Source organism: Corvus kubaryi, unplaced genomic scaffold (assembly GCF_017639235.1).
Source record: "Corvus kubaryi isolate FWS band 111438036 unplaced genomic scaffold, C.kubaryi_AGA036_p1.0 37341, whole genome shotgun sequence".
Classification (NCBI taxonomy): Eukaryota; Metazoa; Chordata; class Aves; order Passeriformes; family Corvidae; genus Corvus; species Corvus kubaryi.
In genome coordinates, this window is record NW_024581112.1 from 6,405,738 (window position 1) to 6,426,556 (window position 20,819).

At 46.7% G+C, this 20,819-nt stretch overlaps 2 protein-coding genes across 2 annotated transcripts in view; one reads left to right on the plus strand and one right to left on the minus strand.

Moving 5' to 3' along the window:
- Positions 1-3: 3 nt before the first annotated feature.
- LOC121666190 (fatty acid amide hydrolase-like) lies at positions 4-16,201 on the plus strand (the record flags this gene model as incomplete). Its single annotated transcript, XM_042031399.1, has 20 exons — positions 4-45; positions 128-184; positions 1,730-1,767; positions 2,986-3,126; positions 4,120-4,182; positions 5,354-5,474; positions 5,880-5,972; positions 6,990-7,150; positions 8,154-8,239; positions 8,455-8,538; positions 9,382-9,444; positions 9,569-9,646; positions 9,740-9,828; positions 10,539-10,575; positions 11,792-11,940; positions 12,154-12,216; positions 12,528-12,603; positions 12,977-13,061; positions 13,227-13,314; positions 13,839-16,201. Coding segments are annotated over 20 exons (1,725 nt in total), but the record flags the coding sequence as incomplete, so codon positions are not given.
- TMEM39A (transmembrane protein 39A) overlaps positions 14,224-20,819 on the minus strand; it is a 20,985-nt gene continuing 14,389 nt past the window's right edge. The window contains exons 5-9 of the mRNA XM_042031762.1: positions 19,759-19,901; positions 18,960-19,302; positions 17,963-18,150; positions 17,375-17,495; positions 14,224-16,842 (exon numbers count right to left, since the gene is read on the minus strand). Coding sequence (XP_041887696.1) covers positions 16,609-16,842; positions 17,375-17,495; positions 17,963-18,150; positions 18,960-19,302; positions 19,759-19,901 — 1,029 coding nt within the window. The 3' untranslated portion in view covers positions 14,224-16,608. The remainder of the gene's footprint in view (positions 16,843-17,374; positions 17,496-17,962; positions 18,151-18,959; positions 19,303-19,758; positions 19,902-20,819) is intronic.

Here is a 20,819-nt window from a genome sequence, read left to right on the forward strand (position 1 = left end):
CGCGGGCCGCGCCAGGCCGGGCCGCCGGGCCCGCCCCGGGACACCGTGAGAGCCGGGTCAGGCGGGGGGCGGCGGGCGCGGGGCGGCGGGGCCGGCGCTCACCTCTTTTCTCGCCTTCTCTCCGCAGTGGGCTCCGCGGCTGTGCGGCGCCGGGCTGCGCCTCTTCGTCCATGTGGCCAACACGGTGAGTGCGGGCCGGCGGAGGACAGGGCAGTGAAACCCGGGGTTGCTCGGGGAAAACCGGGTGAGGGGTTCGGAGCGAGCGGGGCTCGGCGGGGAGGTTGTGGCTCTCTTCGTGCTCTGGGGTTCACCCGGTCCCACAGGTGTGATGCCGCGGGCGCTGAGAGCGCCGGCCTCTAGCTGAGGGTATCCTGTGCGTCTTTGGGTGTGGGGAGCAAAGATGATACCAAACTCGAAATACAGCTGCCACCAGCTCTCCTTGGACGTCAGGAGGCTTGGGTCCCTCAGCGCTCTGAGGGGGGTTCCAGCAGGGTGCTGAAGGCAGCTGTGCCCCCTGTGCTCCCCTCGGGTGGGCTCTGGCGTGTTCGGGAGCCTGAGGGCTGATCCCGCTGTGGCAGTGGGACCGCTCGGTGTCAGGGTGCAGGGGGGAGGAAAGTGTGTATGCCCTGGGCACTGCTCACCCCGCACCAGCTTCTGCTGAAAGCAGCTGGGTTTGGTTGCTGCTGCTGCTTGGCCTTCCTTTTGAGCAAGGGAGGCACGAAAGTTTCTTTTCAGCCGTGTCACCTGTTTACAAAGCTTGGTGTTCGCCTGGGCCTGGAGTGAAAGCTTGATGGGCTGTGTTTATTTGTGAGAATACCTTGGGAGCGGCTTTCTGTCAAGATGTAACAACCAGAATACCTTGTTATCCTTCGCTTTGTGGCTGCTTCTGGTGCATGGCAAAGGGCTTGTTTCCTTTTCTGACATCCCCCTTGGAAGGGGGATGTGAGATTCTCAATCTCCTACAGGACTGTGTTGTGTTAGATTAGATGTAGATTAGGAGCCGTGTGTTTTCAAAGAGGTGCTGTAATTCTTATGCAATGTGTGAGATAACATACCGCTTTGTGGGACTAGCAGTGTGAGCCTTGCCTCAGACTTGTACTGTATTTGTACATACCACAACATGTTTCTGAGTCCATTGTTGAGATATTAAGACAGGCTAGAACAAGGCTGGTCTCTTTGGAATTGCTGGTGCTGCTACACTGGGAGTCAAGGTATTGAAAGAGTATTTTCAGCTGTCTGCTACCACAGAGTCTCTAAACTTCTCACGCTTTTCCAAGTTGACTCATTTTACTGCAGGAGCTGGTTGAGAGACAGGAAAGGTCCTAATAGTGCGATAAATAAAATAATAAGCTCCTACCTTATCCAATGTTTGCATAATCCGTGGAACACAAAGAAAATAATGGATGGGAGCTATATAGATGCTTCTTAACAGTGTTGCAGCTGCAGATGCAGGCTTTCTGTGTGAGTCAGGGAAAGACAAAGGCAGAAGAATCAGAATAATACTCTTTTTGTAATTACATAAATATGAGAGGTGGGGGAAAAGCATTTCAGGCCATTTTTGTGGCACAAAATACAAGTGTTTGTGCTGTTTCTTTACAGCATAGTGTTGCATGCTCTCTAGGGTGCTCTGAGCCTGCAGCAATCATGAGCATATTCAGCATTCCTTGTCTAGTGAAGAAGTCAGGTCAAAGTTGCTGAAAACCAACATTTTTGCTTGCTTTTTTCCTAGGCTTTTGGACAGATCTGCTTACTGCCATTCTTAATGAGGTAAGAGTGGGGAGTTTTCTCCCACTGCGAGTTTCTATTATATCTTTTTTTTATGTTTAAGGTACTTGCATTGCACACTGCTTATAGGTTATCTGAAATTATATTTTAAGAGGAAAGCTGCTTAATTTGATTGGAGAGTGAGTAAGATTATTTCATAGATGTTTTCTGGACTATTTTTTTAACTACTGTCATTTGAGTGGGTCTCTATGAGAAGAAATTAACCTTTTTTCACACTCATGCAGGTGCATAGAAACTGTGTTTGCCAGCTTTTCTTTTTGCCTTTTGTTTATGTTTCTTTGCCTTTGCTCTTTTGTTAAAGGACAAACTTTTTTTCAAAGCTGATGGATGTGCAAATATGCTGTGCTTATCACTAATAGGGTTAAAAGAATAGTAGTAGTGGGGAAGTGAGGCCAAACATAAAGTTCAGAGGTTTTGATAAGTTCTTTTTAGTGATGTTCACTATTTTAGGTCAGCGTTTCCTCTTTCTCTCACATGTGTTTTTGTTCAGAAACTGATTTCAGGTATATATGGCACTAAGAGACACTTGGGTAAGAGATTCAGGAACCCCAGGATCATGCTTTTTTCACATAGTTTGCCCATCATTCGAAGGGTCATCTGCACAGATCCCAGGACACTGAGAACTGTGTCACTCCTGAGTTTTACTGGGGGGGTGGGCTTTTTGAGCAAGTCAAACCCAGGCAAGTGCCACTGCTGTTACACTGCAGATCATTCCTGGATATCTGTGACAAGGTTTTGATTTCCATGCTTTATGTGGTCCAGGCTATGGATTTATGCTGCAATCCCTGTTGTATTTGATTGCAAACAAATACAGGTCACGGAAAAGTCTAAAGAGGTGCTTGTTTTAACAGGATTAGTGGTTGAATGTGTATGGCTTATACTACATTCTCCTTTTATTTTCCTCCATGTTCCTGTCTTGTTTGGTCTGTGTATGAGAGGTCTAATTAAAGTGAATCAAAAACTTTCACCATTTTTTTTCCCAGCTAGGGTTTACAGAGGCTGGCCTTATGTCAAGAGGTAGGAGGCTTTGTTAAGCAAGCAGAATATGTGGGGGATTAGTTGCTTGTAACTGTTGCAACTCCCTGCTGTGAAAGCAGGCTGCTAAGACAAAATGTTCTTGGGTAAGGTTCCTTCTGAACAGTCTGAAAAATTAGTCATGGTCGAGGTTGAAAACTCCAGCAGTGACTCTCTCTCATTCAGGATGAACAACTTCTCGCTTATGCGTTCCCTTGACATTCATGAAGATCCCACATTCATCCCGGAGGTTGCTGCGGGGGTTACAGAAGACAAGTCTGAGGCTAAAAGCACTTCAGATGTTATCAAGCAGCTGACAGATGCAAGGTCAGTATGTGATGTGTAAGAGAGAAGTGGAAGAACACACATGCTGGCGCTGTTACATTCGTGGGGAACTGTCACTGTCAGCAATTTAGATTGAATTCTTGTTTCCATGCCCAGCCACTTCACAAAAGGAATAGTGCTGTCAGTCATCCTGCCTTTTGTAACTCATAAATCACCAGTAATTATGAGCAACATGAAAAGGAAAAGCTTAAGGGAGTCTGCCTATTGGGGAGAGACCAAATTCTGCCCTTTCCAGGGCTCTAGTTGCACTATTAAAGCAGATACTTTTAGTGTTTGGCTGGTCAGTGCATAGATCCCTCTAAGTAAGTTTGCAGGAGTGCTGTTTCTTGTCTGCAGGGAATCTCAGAGAGAACACCAGGTTTACTTGGAGGAGAGGAGGAGCACAGGTTTTAAAGAAAATGATGTGCAAGAAATTGGCTTTGTTAGTGATGAGAAATGGTCCATTGCTTATGTGCTAGAGCCATTGACTTGGTGTTGAAGGAGTTTGCTGATGTGATCCTTGTGTGTGCTGCACGGTGCCTTTTCCCATTCCTGCACCACGCACCAGATGTGCTGCTGGCTGTCTCTGGATCGAAGTTTTGACAGAGGTCCTGGGAGTAGGTTCTCAAGTATATTCCAGCTAGGCTATAATGTTGCAGTGGTGAGTAGTGAATGTAAATCTGGAATACGTTTTGAACAGTTTAATGACTGCTGCATTTCAGTAGGAATATGAAGAAACTAGAACATACTGGCAAAACTGATCCCTTATTTCTGTGGCATCCGTAGTGTACCTGTTGCCTGGCTTGTGTGGAAGGAGTCTGACAGAGTGTGAGATGCAATGCAGGGGCTGGCAATCCCCATGGTTTCCTGTGAGTGAGTGATGCCCAAACCTGCATTGGACAGTGATGCTGAAATCTACAGGTCTAAACAAAGCCGCCTTTGGTCGCTCACAGTTGCCCCCTTTAATCCTTTTTTTTTTTTTTTTTTTTTTTTCAGGTCTAATTCTGCTAGCAATGGATTTAGCTTCAAAGGGATCAAAGACTATCTGGAATGCTACCAGTAGGTGAAACTATGGTCTGGAAACAACCTCTGTCCCGCATGTTCCCCTGCTGTGGGCTGCTTCTGTTCACAGGCTCTCAGGCATTTCTTTGTTAGCATTGTCCTTGAGGTGCCACTGTTTATCATCACTTCCTACTGTTCTTTCCCTTTAGTAGAATAACAAAGGAAAGTCAGCTGGGAGAGCTGGCACAACTTTACAAGTCCTGAAAGAATATTTAAATGCCATTTTCTTTGGCTTATTGTCAGTCTTCTCTGAGAAAGATTTCTACATATCTTGTTTGCTCAAACACATGAGCGAGAAATAGATGAAGGTTGATCTGGGTTATGCAAGTTGTGCATACTGTGGGTCTCTGACAAATCCCTTGGTTCCCCAGCTCCTTGTGCTTCTCTGAGCATGACACCTGCTTTCACCCAGTAAATGTATCCAGTTTGGAAAGAGCTGAAAACACATCCCTGACTCTGGGGTTCCATGAGCTGTTGGCTGCCAGGTAATCCTAGTTGCCTCTGGGACCTGTGCCAGGTGTGGAGCCCTCGGATAAATATTCTTGCACTCCTGGAACTTGTTCCTCAAGGGCCACCTCTGCCTGCAGGCTGTGGCCTTGGAGCCAAGGGCTGACACTGCAGTCTGGTGTTACAGGCACATCGTGGCCTCAAGGCTTTTGTGTCAGCCAGAGATGGTGTGTTTGTGGTGTAACACAGCCTTTGCCAGGAGGGAGGGAAGGTTTATTAAAGGTGAGTTATGACAGTACTGCTGGGAGCCCCTTCTCTGTAATGGGAGGCCTGCATAAAGTGGTCTGGCCTCTTGGTCTTAGCTCATGATACTGTGAGTTTCATAGCTTCCAAGCTTTCAGGAGCTTGGAAAGCTCAGTAAAGCTGTCAGCTGTTTGTCCCTGTTCATCTGTCTGGTGGTTCAGGAATACCTGGGTAACTCTCCTAGCTTTTGCCCCTACTCTAAGGACCATTCTGTGTAGGCAAATTTTCCCCTTAAGGAAAAGAATTTCCTGTTTTGATGGTGTCAGCTGTGTTCCGATCATCACCACACAGAGATTCTTACCTAATTCTTGCTTAAAGCTGTGGCAGCTGCCATCTTGCTGCATGGGAGACAAACCTTGTGTGTGGATGTGGTGAGGGAAGGTCTTGTAACAAATGCCCAACTTTTCCTGTCCTGTAGGAGTGGGAAGCTGACGCCATCCCAAGTAGCCAAGAACATCATTGCCATGTTGGAGGACTGCGACAAATCCACACCCCCACTCAGAGCCGTAGTGCAATGGGACCGGGAGCAAATAATGCTGGTAATGTCTGCCTCTGGTAGGAAAGGGGCCTCTGCCACCCCAAGGGCAGTAGCATCCATTAGAAGGGGCAATATGCACAGAAAAATAAGTACATTTTTCCTTCCTCTGTGTTTAGAGGTCTACAAACAAGTTTGCTTTCCTTCCTGCAAAGAGAGGTAGCGTTAAAGCAATCTGTTTCCTGCTGGATGACTGTTTATAATGGGACTTCTGTGCTTATGTGGCATCCATTAGCATAGATGGTTCCAAGTTGTAGTTTCTCACCAGCATATGGTGGAAGAAGAAGGAAACTTTGATAGACTGGCCAAGAAAGCCATTTTTGATATCCATTCCAATACTGGTGATGACCTTCAGCTCAGCTAAATATATATAACATATGCTTTATGCTTTTTTTTTCCCTCTGTGCAGATGGCTGAGGCCTCCACTACTCGTTACAGGAATAAATGTACCCTGTCTTGTCTGGATGGCATCCCAGTGTGTCTGAAAGAAGAATTCAAAGTGGTGAGTTTCCTTGTCTAGCTGCCAGTTCCTGCTGCAGGTGGTTAACCTGGGCAGCTCACTGTGACAAGGTTTTCAGACCGACTCCTCTGCAAAAGCCTGGGAATATGTAATAAGGGGTTGTACGTGGGTTTGCAGTGAGTAGGATTAACAAGTTTTGCAAGGTGAAGACAGAGCTTGCACACAGCAGACGTGTTCCATATCTTGTACTGATCTCTTTAATCCACGAGGAGTAGAGGGTGGGTGTGGGAAACAGTCTCGTATGAGATGAAATGAGAATGTATAACAAGATCTGTATAGTGGGTGTAACTGTGTGTATTTCTCAGGCACTGACTCTGCTCCACTGGCAAAGCATCCCTGTCTCCTTACCTTGAAGTACATGTGTCAGAAATACGCAAGTTACTTTGAAAATCCCTACTGACAAAGATTTTTACCTGTGGCCTAACAACAGCTAGCAGTAAATACTCCTGGCAGTGCCATCAGGCTGTTGTAGGCTCTGCAGAGATCTACCCCTGTGGTGGGAGTCCTGTTTATGTACAGATTCTTCTATTGCCGCCTCGAACTAAAGAGTACTTAGCATACCCTAAAATAAGTCCATCTGGTATTTTGGCATTCGACTTATCTTGGTGGCCGGCTTCAAAGCATGCAGATCTGAAATGTTGTAGCTCTGTCCACAGAAAGATGGAACACAGAGCTGTGTGCTGTGGGGCCAAGGTGATTGTTCTGCAGCCTCTGGGCACGGCAGTTGCATTGCTGCAGGGAGGCAGGCTTTGACCATCTACATGTTTCTGCTCTTCTGTATGATGGTGTGAAAAGGACTTCTCTGCATGGGAGAAGGACCAAATATTGAAAGGTTAAGTATCCCTCCTAACAGAGACCAACACAGAACAAATTGAAGAGTGATGTTCCCTAGCCCTTACTTCCATGGGTCCTAATGTCTGGGATCTGTTGTGATGTTGAAGTGTGCATGTGCACCTTGCCAGGGTTTTAGAATGAATAATTAGGTGTCTTCTTGCCAAGGTACCTTACCATCACCGAGTAGGAACAGTGTATCTTGGGACACAGCCAGAAACAGAAGATGCTACTGTGGCCAAGAAGCTACGAGAGGCTGGGGCTATCATTATTGGGGTCTCAAACATGCATGAACTAGGGACTGGAACAACTGGATGCAACCCGAATAGGTAAAAACCACTTTCCTCTCTCTTACCCCCATCTAGAAATACTGTCCAGAACTCACAGGAAAGGGTACAAAAATAAGGGCAAGCATGTGAGAAAAATGGAAGCATGACAGAGCCCTGGGGGTATGGAAACCCAGCACTGTAGATTTGAGGGTTAGAGTAGCTGTGGAAGCCTGAAGGCTCCTGAAACCAAAGGGAGGAGAGGCTCTGAGTGTTGTCTGCTGAGTAAGGAACTTGGTTTGTCAGGCCTTACAGGGCTGGAGGTGTGAATGTTTATAGGATGAGTGGTAGACAAAAGCTGTGACAGAAATCAAATAAATAGCCATGTAATGTTCAACCTCAATGATGGTTGAAGGCCTAGAACAGTGAGAAAAAGTACAACCATCTCAGGAGAACATCGTGGTTTTACTTCCTAGCTAAAACAGGTTCACTGCCCAGTTCCAGAGCAGTGGTGCTCACAGCCTTGATGAGCCTTGTGTAGAGAGAACCACACTTGGTGCATGAGCAGCTGGGTGGAACTAGGGCTCCCCCTCGGTGCAACAGCGTGCCAGCATTTCCTCACCGTGGGAGGTGGGATGGACACCCAGCGGTTTGGCAGGGCTCTGCTGGCTGGCATTGTGGTCAGCCTGGAGGCTGGGGATAAAGGGCAGAGCTGACTTGCTTGTCTGTAAGGATTGCTGGCCACCAACTGCTCCACCTTTTGGAATTGCATAATGCACTGTGGCAGGCATGGTGCCATTGCAAACAGAAGAGCTGAAGTGGCATCTTTTCCCTTGCTTTGGGCCTGTCTCTTTTGGATAGGCTGCTTACACTCACAGGAGATTGGACTCTGAGGCAGAAGTCTTATTTGCATCCTGTTTTCTAGGGACATGGCACTTCTGATGTTTAAATGGCATCTCCTTACCAAGAGATCAGAATCCCTGAGCTGTGTTTCTGGATCTTTTCCTGGTCTGTAGTGCACAGAGTCCTTCCTAAGAAAAGATTCAACAATCTTTGTTTGCTTCAGGTACCACAAGATCCCCAGGAATCCCTACAGTCCTAACCACTTCACAGGTGGGAGCTCCAGTGGGTCAGCAGCAGCTGTAGCAGCAGGTAGGTGGTCCTAAATGGAGTTGGTGGGAGGAAGGTCCTGAGCCAGAGTACCTCAGGCATTTAGGTTTTTTGGGGGAGGAGTTGGGTTTAGAAGCTGGAGGGAACTTCTAGCAAAACAGAGAGCTCTGTGTGCTGCCTTGGATGCAGCTGCTGGTAGAATGGACAGGGCAACATGATGTGTCTCTGATCACAGGCCAACGTGTGGGTTTTTTTAGGTCTCTGCCCCGTGGCTATTGGCACAGATGGAGGAGGCTCTGTGAGGATTCCTGCTTCGTTCTGTGGTGTGGTGGGGCTGAAAGGTAGAGCCCTTTAATCTTGGAGGAGTGTGTGTTCATCTTGTTTGCTGTTTCAGATAGAATGCCACAAACAAGTCAGGCACTTGTTTATTAATTCCTGTGAAGTAAAATTTGACCAGAGAAACTCTGAAATATAATACCCTGAGAGTCATGTGGGTTAGACTGGCAGCATGGAAGTATTCTCTACTGTCTGTTGAACAGATGTTCAAAAAACCTAACTTAACTTACATTAAATGCTAAACAAAATATGCGTGCTGCTTTTCCTTTCTACCCTTTTCCTTCTACCTTTCATCTGAGACCAGATACTCAGCCATTACTCTCTTTCCATCCTTCACATGTGGTCAACTTGACAAATCTTGTTTCATCTGAGGAAGATAGTGATGATGACAAAATGTAACTGGCCAGAAAGGTGATATGAGTACTTGCAGAAGACAGCTGGTGTTAGGCATGAAGTCTCACTGGTGAAGTGGGTGAGACCTCCCATGGGGTGCTGTCTCCTGCGGTTGATACTCTGCTCCTGCCTCTCCATCCTCCACACCATAAATGCTGCTTTTGCATATTTAAATACAAATATTCCAAAATGTCCCTGCACATATTTCCCTTCAACTAAATAATTTCTTAGGGGTGAAACCAATTGCACTATTCATTGAATGCATGTGTTCCACTGATGAGACAGACAGTGGTCAGCAGAACAGAGTACTGAAGGATGAGAGACTGGGCTCTGAAACAGCAGACATAAAAGTGACTGGCAAGGGTTTGTTGTTTACCGTGGGTGCACCAGAGCATGTAGATGGCTCTTCCCAGCAGCTGCTGATACCCAGCTAAGTCCCAGTTCTTGTTCTCCAGGTACATTTGGGCGCATCAGTTGTCATGGCAGCTTGCCACTCTCCTACTCCACAGTCAGCGTAGGTAAGAGGACTTGTGCTCCACTTCAGGGACCTCTCACAGGGGAGGCAACCTGTGCCTAGAAAAGATGTGGGGGGGAAGGTACTATTTACCTCTTACCACTTTTTATAACTGGTCTCTTTTACAGGCCCTATCTGTACGTCAGTGGCAGATGCAGCCATTGTTTACAGTATCCTTGCTGAGCCAGATCTGCTCTATCCATATGGTAGGTGAGCCCTCTCCCTCCCTGAGCCCAGATGCTCTGCCTTCCTAGAGGCATCCTAGAATAAAAGCAGGAACTCTTCTTTGTTCCCTGCAGGACTCAAACAGCCCAAAGCAACCCTATGTGATATGTGTGCTCCTGACCTGAAAGGCTTAAAACTGGGAGTGGACTGGACATTTTTTAAGGTAGCTGGTTTATCTCTATTTTTCTGCTGCTTTGCAAAATAAGATTTTAAAGGAGCCCAGTGCATTCATTGTTGTCTTGCCTGTCATCATTAGAGCTTCTTATATTTAGTCTTATAGTTGGAAGATAATACAGCCTGTGTGAAAACATCAACAAGGAGGTATATTTTTTAAGGCAGCCTTTTGAGTAAGAGTCGGTTGAAGGCATTAGGAAAGGTAATGACTACTGCTGATTCTATTGGAAACAATGCTTCTGAACTGCTTACAAAAGGCAGTTAGTTTAAAATCAAATGAGGAAAAGGAATGTATCCACTTGGTGACAGTGCTGTAGCTGCCGAGTGTTATTTCATTATTCCAGTGTAGAAGTGGGGCTTGCAAGCTAGTACTGCTTGAGAATTGTAATGCAGCCCCACAAATGTGCTCAGGATTTCTTCCTGGAGCTAAAAAAAAAGACTCTTATTGGCTCTGCCACAGTGCAGAGGAGGAATATTCTCTCCTCTGGAGAAGGTGACCTTTCCTTTTCATTAGGGGTGTGACCTGCAAGCTGTTTTCTTGCAGCATGTGACCTAAGGCAGTCCTGCAGGACTGTTTCACTGCTGTTAGGGACAGGAATAAGGAGAGCACCATGAGGACTGAAGTCCTGGTGAGTGTGCTCACCAAGAGGAGGAGAGCAGTTACTAAAGTCTGCTTGGTTCTTTCTTCTTATTCTTTAGGCATGTGATGCTGAAGTTCTGTCTGCCTGTGAGAAAGGTAAAGACAAAAAGTCTAAGTCTTTTATTGTGCCTGATGTTATGGTGTCACTTGGTGCTCCTCTTATGTATGCATTAAATAGGTCCTGCCTGAAGCCCTTACAGGCAGTTGCTTAAAGGGGTCTGGCTGGATAAACAGCAGGAGCTTTGTATTGGGGAAGCCCCCCTGACTGCTGAGGGTTAAAAAGCTCAGCAGTTGCAGGCTTGTCAGATTACAATGGAAGAATGCAATCCAGTGTGCTCAGCTTCTGTGTGTATAAAGACAGATCTGTGCTTGGTAATACTTACTCTGCAAGCTTTAATGGTAGAAGACTTTTAAGGCAGGGCCTTATTTCACAACATAATGCTCAGTAGTAATACAGTGCTAGGTCTTTGTGATGTATCGAGTTCTCTGGTATTTCCTTGAAATCAGCCGAGTGGTGCCTTTAGGGTGCCTTTGTCAGAGTTTAGACTACGCAGAATTGACCCTGGTGAGTACTTGGGGGTGGGGGAGTATGCCTCTACAATGCCTGGTATAGTAGTTGCATTGGAGCTGGGATAGTTCACAGTATTCAGGCTTTGCCTGGATTTTCTTCACCCTCTTTATACACTTATACATTTACAGCATTTTCTTAGAAGAGGTGGACCATAGGCAAGCTTGGGTATTTACGAAGAAGTTGGGGTCACAGAAAGAAGAGGATTCTTTTCAGACTTCAAAAGAGTCACCTTTCCCAAAGTCTTGGTGTTCAGCCTTGTTAAAGTGCATCAAGATTTAGTGGCCCTGTCTTGTTTACCTGGTCTCTTGGGTATCCCCTGGTTCCTCTATCATTATGGTTCAGAAGAGGCTTTGAATGGGAATATCATGATGCTAAATAATCACTTCATGCTGACAGAACACTGGTGATGTGAAGTGCTCAGGGAAACATTGTCAGTCCTTTTACTCTTTGGCTTAACTGGGAAGCTAGAGAGATGAGGTGAATTTGCCTGAAGTACAGCAGGTAAGTTAGGAACCTGTCTGCAAGCCCCTGCCCTGTTGGAATACTGAGATGTAGTTGGGTTAAAAGCATCTCCCTAGGAAAAGCAGCTGCAGCCGTGCATGCCACGTGGTGCACTGAAGATGCTTGCCCTGCAATGGCCTACAGGGTCTCTCACTCTGCAGCGGTTGGGGATTTGCAGCCCTTCTGTGAAGTCTGGTGAACTCAGGGATGCTGTCTGTGCTTTACCTGTCCTGTACACAGCGGTGAAGCACCTGCAGAGTTTGGGAGCCAGTGTGGTTGAAGTCTCTCTTCCAGAGATGGAGGAGGCGCGAGTGGCACATGTGATCTGCATTCTCAGTGAGATGAGGGACTTCCTGCAACCTGACTTCAATAAACATTTCCATGAAATGGTAAGTAGCAGCAGGAGTAGTGTCAGTAGTTGTCCTGGCTGATACAGAACAAATGTCATGTCAGTGAGAAACCTGAGGTCCTCCTCCTTCTTCTGTGACAAACTACCTGTTGGATGATTACTGATACAGAAGAGTAGACCTGGAAAAGAGCTCCTGGACTGTCACAGTTCAGTTTCCTGCAAGCAGAGCCTTGATCAGTGTTTTTTATTTCAGAATTTGGAAACTCGGGCTAGCCTGGCCTTGGCTTCCCAGTTCACAGCTCTGGATTATATCAAGGTAAGGAACATACTGGGGTGAGGGCTGAAGGGAGGCACCTAGTGGAACTGTAAAGGTGGGACAGGGGCTTCTCTCAGCTTCCCCATACCCATGGGAAGATGTCACCCAGCTCTAGCTGCCCTCTGCCACGAAAGCATGCTGGATGGTGGGGCACCACAGAAGATGTGCCACCTGTCCTGTATCCTGATTCCAGATTGTGGGAATGGTGTCTTTTGCAAAGGCAGAGACGCTGATGGGCAGAGTTTGCCAGCATCAGACATGAATTTTGTGTGCCAAAAGGGCCCATCAGACAGTATTCTCTCTGCTTGCAGGCAAATCGACAGAGAACTCGGAGCATGAGATTTTTGCAAGAGATCTTCAGCACTGTGAACTGTATCCTTACACCAGGTACTGGCACTCTTGGCTAAAGAGCGAGTCCTCAGCAGCTGTGTGGTGCCTTTTAGGAACAGTCACTTCATTAGCTTTCCCTCCTCAATTTTAAGTATGACTTGTGTGCAAACGCTTTGCTGTGCCTTGCACCTTTAGAAGATAATGCAGCCTGTTTAGAAAGACTGCTGTGTATTTCTAGATTTATTGGTTGTATCCATGGCACTGCATCAGGTTGCCCAAAGAGCCTGTGGAATCTTCATCCCTGGCAATATTCAAAAGCTATTTGGACATGGTCATGGGCACCCTGCACTAGCTGACCATTCCTGAGCCAGAAGGTTAGACGACTTCTGAGGTCCCTTTCAAGTTCAGTCATTTTGTGATTCTTCCACAGCTGTTCCTTGCACTGCCCCAAGAATTTATGAATCTGACCTCTTGACTGGGAGCAGCGATATGTCCTTCACAGTCCGGTCCATGAGGTAAGGAAAGTGCTACTTGCACTACAGAAACAAAAGTTTGGGAACAGCTGGAGAAGAAGAACCTCAGACTGTAAGGTGGGAGAGATTAATCATAGTTGCCTTTACCAAAAAGGGATGAATTTGCTGCTGGCACCAGGAATACTGATGACACCTTTTTCCCCCTAGGTTCATGCAGCTTGGTAACTTCACTGGGATTCCAGGCCTTGTGGTCCCCATTGGATATTCTATTGCTGGGCTTCCGATTAGCCTCCAGGTGAGTCTTTGTGAATGCTGGGGCACAAAATCCCTGGCTGGCTTTGTCCTGAAGCATCACAACCAGGTCCTTGCTCTTCCACACAGCTCACTTGAGGAGCTGGCAGGTTCTGGAAATAAAAGCTTTAATTTGGGGGTGATTTGCCTCACTCCTGAATGGAAGAGGATCTCTTTGGGTATTTTTGAGAAAGATCTTTCCTTTAAATGAGACCTGTTTCAAGAGTAAAGGATTTAAAGAAGTTACAGAAATGAGAAATAAGAGAGGAAAGAGTAGTGACCAATAGTGGGTATTGATGCAAGTAGACAGGGAGACAGAGAAATCTGTCTTGCAACTGAAAGTCACACAGCTGCCTTTATCCTAAATAGTGATGCTATACTTACTGGGGTAAAAGGGGAAGACATGTCTGTTGGGGGGGGGGGGGGCAAGGGAGGGAATTGTTTCCAAGGCTTAAAGAGCATCTATATGTGTGATGCTGCTAGTTTTTTTTATTCATTCTTCTCCTTCTGCCTCTCATCTTCTCCCAGGTCATGGCAAAATGGTGGGATGAAGCTGTTCTTCTGAGGGTCGGCCTAAAGCTAGAGCAGTTCCGTGAGCAGACCAAAAAGCCATCCATTTATTATGACATCCTCGCATGATGGAGCAACCAAGATGGGGAATAAGTCTGTTTTTTCCTAGTCTGACCTGACCAAGTATTAGAGTGAACTTGTTTTCAGTGTTCATCTGAATAAGGCTTAGTAGCAGGCCCATTTGAGGAATGGGGACAAACCACAGATCTAATCAGGCACTGAGGCTGAGCAGACATAATTTCTTCTCCCTGCTTGGTGGATGGTCCAGTTTGTACTAGGGAGACTAACTGCACTAGCTAGTTGGGTTTTTGCCAACAGGGGGAACTGCAACTATCTTCTACAATTTCTTCCCATGTAGGGGGTCCTGTGTATGGGTGGAAGACAGTTGCATCTACAGGACTGCATGCAGGCAGTTCACAGAACTGTACATGGCAAGGTACAACCTCTAGACCTTTAACCTTCTCATGGAACTCCTCCTCCTCCGGGTACTGTTTCAGAAGGTGAAAGGCAGCAAATAATGCCTAGCTCCCTCAGGAGGAGGAGGAGGATCTTAACACACCTGCAGTTAGGCAGCGTTTGTTTTGGCCCTGTACTCAGTCACTGGGTGCAAACCAAGAAGCCTGTAGCTATGGAAATGTTGCTGTGCCTCTCTCCTTCGTGCTGCCAACAGTGCAAGGTCAGCCCAAGGGCTGCACAGCATCTGGGTGTGCTCACTGCCCCAGAGTTCTGCCTACCTTCAGCCTGGCATGCAAGGGGAGGAAGAGCCAGACCATGAACCCTCCTTGACTCTGACCCAAAGCCCTGGTACCGTGTTCTGGCTTTCTTCTGCACATCTCCATTTCCCAAGCTAAGCCTTGGAGAGCCTCTTTTCTCCTGCTGGTTGCTTATATATAAGCCTACTATCATCAAGGTGTCCAAATGGAAGAAACTACTGGCTAATGCTATGAAATAATGTTCAAGGGGTGCAGAGCCAGCTATTAGAAACAGGTGAAATTTGTAGGAAATGCTTCTGAGCTACTGCAAAAATTGAATCTGGATGCAAGAAAGGTGTTGCACAAAGCCATATGCAGCAATGAGCCTGCCTCTAGATAAGAAGCCAATCTTCTCTTATCTTTAAAGTACTTCCTAAAGTAATCAAGGTAGATATGGATTACTACATAAAGCATGACATGGCTGTTAAGCCATGGTGTTGTTTTATTGAAAGGCTCCTGACTGTAAATTCCCTAGTACCTTTGTCCTGCCAGCAACATTAGGGCCACATGAAAGAAAAGTTTTAGGATTAACTAAACCTAAGCATTTGTGTTCATTTGGGGGTTAATGCTCAGAGGCATCTCCTGTTGCCTCCCTCATCAGGCATCCTGGACTTGTGATCAGGCTGCTGGAGCAGCTGTCCTACAGACAGCAGAGATCACTGTATTCTTACATAGCTTGGAAGGAAAGAAGAAACGGAAAGTTGCAGTTTCTCCCAAACTCAGTACAGTTTTGGGGCTTTTTTTTCCACACCTAGATACTCCTTAACCAGAGCTAGCACTTTAGTTGTCAGATGGCATCTGAATGCAAGAACATTGCCTTGCTGTCCCTGCTTAATTACCTGAGTTACAACATCAACTCCTACCATCAACTGTCACCAGCGTGGCACAGTTAATTATATGGTTGATACTGCTTTTTATGTTTAATTCCTCTGTGGGATACCACCACAACTGTTTTTTCACTAGTCTAGTATAGTTCAGCTTTAGGAAGAACAGTCTCAAAGCAAAGTATTTCCTCTATTATTAATGATAAGTTATTAACACTACCAACATACATTAGAATGAAATGGCTGAAATGCACTGCTTAGCAATCAGGGAGTTGGTAAGTGTTTCACAAGAATAAATTTTAGCTAGGAACATTACTGCTTGAAGGAAATAGCTGAATATTTCCTAATTCAATGGTATTACTCAAAGAATTAGAGATGAGTGTCTAAAATATTCAATTACCATCCTGTGAGATAAAGCTGTTTATTTCAAATCCCTTCCTAAATGCTACACTACCCTAAAATTATAATTTCAATATTTAGTTCATTCTCTGGGCATGGTGAGGGAGCTCAGGTTGCTAGGAGGAGAGAGGCTAAAGTAAATAGTTATTTTTTTAAAAATACCTGCATCCTCCTAACAGTGGGAAGAAGAAAGAACTGAGTTTTTACTGACTGGCAGTAACTCAGCCTCTCTTTTCACACACTGCTTCCTCCCTTTGCCCAAACATATCTCATCAATGCACATTTCCAGTGCAAGACTTTCCTGGTACTGAGGTCATTAAAATAAACTTTACTCATCCTGGTGAAAGGCCCCTGTGTTTCCTTTTTTGCCCCCTGGCTGTTAGTTTATCCAAATTTTACAGCAGCCCAGTTCCTAATTAACAGCAGTTCTGTGAGCAAAGCAGACACAGTGACCACACACACAATCCTGTTGCTTCACATAGATATATGTATGGGTATAGATATATGGTATATACACATGGATGGGGTTTTTATATATATATATATAAAATAACACCTTGTTTATAAAGCGACATTTAATTGCCACTGGTCCCCTTCCCGCCCCACAAAAACAATAGTATACAAAATATAAAATATTTTAAATATTTATAAACGTCGCGAGAAAAAAATAGAACTGTACGAAAATATTTTTTTTCTGAGGTTCCCTCCCTGCCCTGGGGGAAGAGGAGGAGAAGGGGTACACATCTGGCCGGCCTAGTGTGCCTTGAGTCCGTAGTTGTTAAGTGGGTAGGAGTATGCCCTGCCTAATACTATCCGGTCCCGGAGGAGCTTAAATAAGACATAATAGTTGCAGAAAAGGATGAGGGCCATGGAGAGGGTGTGGTTCCACTTCTCTGAGCGCAGCAGGGAGTAGAGCTGGTAGCAGACCACACTGCCTTCGATAAGAATCAGCAGGTTGAGCAGCCGTAATGGACGGTGAAAAAGGAACTGCAGGGAAACAGTTGAGAGATTTGTGTCATTTGGTACCGGCTTGAAGTGAGGAGGAATATGGACATAATGCTGTCAGGGACCACTGCAGGGCAGAAGCAGTGCTTGTGCTCCACCACCACCACTAGCTGCTACTTAGGGGAAACAGTAAGAAAGAAGGCATGTAGAAGTGGCATTTTGCTTGAGAAGGGGTAGTGGGTGAAATAAACCTATTGGCCCGCTGACCCACTCTCCCATTTCCCTGAAAGATGTTAACTAGAACCCTCTTAGGAGAATGTCACTGCCTGCTGGGAGAGCTGTGTCACCTCAGTGAGAAAGCACTGACAAGGCAGCTTTGGTTCCCATCTTGCCCAGAGGTCACTAATACTGAATAGGAAAGCCCCACTGCTGCCAACGTGTATTTTGCTCAGCAGCAACAGCCTCTTATGTAGCACTGAACTCTGTCCTGCACGGTCTACTCTGCTGCAGCTGGGTTTGAGCCTCTGTTCCCTCCCACAGTCGTAAAGCACCAAGCAAGAGAAGAGATACTTGCATAAAAGCGGGCATGGGACACGTCTGAAGGCACTGCTACGTTGTAAGGCCCAACTGCTTTATACAGGCACCGGCTGCGTCGCACCAGAACTCCCTGCGGCCATATTGTGTTTTCTGACCAGCTGCGGGGAAACAATGCCAGAGCGTTACCATCTGTGCTCCCAACCCCCTGAACAAGGGTTCATGGGAATGGGCTGCATCTTGAAAAACACCAGAGCCTCTGCTCCCTAGCTCCCACTGGAAAAGCACCGACCATTCAATGGACTCTGAGTAATATGAACAAATGGCTCCCAGTGCAAGAACCCCGTCCACTGCAGTGGAGGGGGCCACCCCCTGCCTCTGCTCCAGATACTCTCCAGTGGCCAAGAATCTCAGCATTTCTTTCTGGGAAGGAACCAGCAGTGACTGGAGGAGCTCAGACAGGTCTCTAGAGCAGACGTTTCTGTTTTCAATGAACAAGGCCAGCAGAGTTGCCTGGGAAGTGGAGACACATCCTGAGTAGATAAGCACTGCTGGTATTTGCTTGTATCTACTAGAACATCTCAGCCCCTTGCTAGGCACGCCAAGCCCTGCCCATCCCCACACTCACATGTGCTGTGGAGCATTGCTGTAGGAGCCATGTTCTAGTTTCTGCCACTTGCCGAGGTGGGCGGCAGACCTGTGGAGCAGGTCACAGTACTTGGGAGGCAGCAGCTGTGTGGTGAGCATGACAAAGGCATTGATCCACACCATGATGAGGTGCTCGCAGGACCAGCGCATGTCATAGTACTGGGTGCTCTGTGAAGAGACCAGACAAGAACTTGGCACCACTGTCACGAAACAGAAGGAGGAATGACAAGGGACATACTGCATGTGCATCCAGCAGACCCACACCACACGTTACAGGCATGCGCTTTTGGACCGGTGATTTCGGAGGGTTACAGCTTAGGAGACACTCAAGACTCCCTCCTTGAGCTGAAGGAGAAAGGGCAGGGGATGATACTGCAGCTGGTGCATCTCCTCCTCCAGCAGCAGGTAACAAGGCACTGTGCTTGCCACAGAACTGCCCCAGGAGCACCAATTACACCAAGACTGCTACATGGATTGTGGAGCCCTGCCCATTTCTCTGCACCAACTGGAGCTTGTTCAAGTTAGATAAGTGACAGATGAAAAAATACAACCCCCACACTGACAAGAGGTTCCTGGATTTAGTTTGCCAAGCATCCTAGTTGGCTCTATCAGGCTGGCCACCAAAGCCTCTGATCCAAGCATTCAAAAGCCACAATGTTGGATTTGAGACGGGTAACAACAGGTTCTCTTTTCTAGGAAGAACACAGCTATCCATCTGCCTAGGACGGGGGGTGGGAGAAGGGGAGTTAGTAAGTGGGGTGATGGGACTAGAGGTGCATCACATTTATGGAAATACCTATCTGCCAACCAGGAGCAGTACTAGTGCACTCCGGATGCAGCCATGCTCCGCTATCCGGGCTGCCAAAGGGGAGACAGAGAAAAGGGGAATTAACCAGGAATCTGGCCTGGCAGCAGTTCACACAACAGTCAGAAGGAGACGGCGGGCAGGGGCACAGAGAGAGCCAGACAACAGCTACCTTCACAAAGCACAGTGGCAGGAATGCCACGTAGTAGGCACTGAAGAGAGAGTTGAAGAGAACTTCCTTGATCCTGCGGTTGAAGTCTGCTTTTAGGCACTCCACCTCATTGCGGATGAGATCTGGGGAAAGGGGGCAGCTGTGGGTGGGGATAGATGTAGGATTATTGAACTGTTCTCTCAGGGATTCCCACAGAAGCGAGAAGAAGTCTTTGACCAGGCTGCTGACAGCTGAAGCCCCATCATCCGCCACCTGGTCCTGTACCAAGTAACCACAGTCTGCAGGTAGAGGCTGTGCTCTGCTGTCCTGGTGGAAACAGCACAGAGGGACGTAGACACCAAACCTGCCATGGAAGAAAGAAAACAATGGCTGAAATAGCCATCCCAACAGGGAGCAGGGGGCACCTCCTTAACAGATACTGGCCCTGACAAGAGTGACAGCACATAGGAACCCTCACTCCAGAAGCAAACAGCCAACTCTTCTCCCCACTAAAAGCCCAGGGGCTGCAGCTTCAACACCTGTGCAGAGAAGCTTATTTAAACCCCATTTGTAGAACCAACAATCCCAATGGCTCAGTCTTCAAGTGGCAGTAAAGGCCCCTCACACAAACAGCAACTGAGGCAATTCACTTCATCAGCTCAGTGCTACCTCCCCTAGCCACTCCTGCTTCCTTTTTAATCCTAAATTGAGGAGATATTACAGCCAACAGCTCTGCTTCCCACAGTGGCTTGGGTGGCTCATGGCACCCCCAAGCAACTGTGCTCCCCCTGCCCAGAAGGTACAAGGTGGTGTCACTCACGGGTAGCCCAGGAAGAGAAGGTTGAGAACAGAATGGCTGCGGAAGAGGTTGACCAGAGTCCAGCAGAGCACCCATCCACAGAGGGTGAGCAGCACCAGGCGCACCATGTAGTGAATCGCCGATGTTGCACCCACCTGAGAGGCCTGCAAATGGAGAGGAAACACTCAGCAGTCCTATAACAACTAGTGCTAGAAGATGAGCACAAGGGATGCCTGTGGAGGAGGAGCAGCGAGAGGGGTGCCAGGAGGTACTAGAAGAGGGGTAGCTGCCCTCTTCCTCTCAGAAGCAGGAAATTGATTCTCTTACGAAGGTACATGCCTTTGGTTTTATTAGTAATTGACAGGATCCAAAAGACTCAAATAATCACAAGTTGTGAGGCATGACTGAAATATGGTGTTTGAGGAAAAATTCAGGGATGCAAAGTAGAAAAATATTTTTGCTAAAGTCCCTTATTGCTCTGATGATAGCCCAGGATAGCCTGAAACCCATTTCCTCTCTCTTTTCTTTAGAAGGTTCAGGTCTCAGCATTCTGAAAGGTCACAGTTCTCAGCTGAGGGAAGAGAAGCTGTACACCTTGGCAATCCCCAACACAGATTTCCATAATTTATCTCTTTTGGATGTGCAGGCTGCAGTCTAGTGAGGAGGCACCACAGCAAGAGAGCCTGATCCAATCTCCAGAGGAGAGAAGGAAACTGAACTATGAAAAGATTGTTAAGGGTTAGAGCCAACACATGGGATACACAAGAACTTGCATGGAAGATTTCAATGCAGGAATTTCAGTCTATGGGAAATTTTACAGAGGCTGTGAACACAAATGAAAATGGAAGGAATCGGATGAAAAGAGAACTTCAGAGTTCCCACCATCTCCATTCATCTATTCAACAGGACATAACTGTTCCTTTATTTTATTTACTTAGTTTTAAACACTGCTTAGTTGCTTAGCCTAGAGTTGTATTAACCATTTCAGTGGACAAAACTTCTATCTTCCTGAAAATGACCTTTTACAGAGACCTATTTGGCCTGGTTCTGCTCCCACAAACACAGAGAAGGAAGGTCTCAAA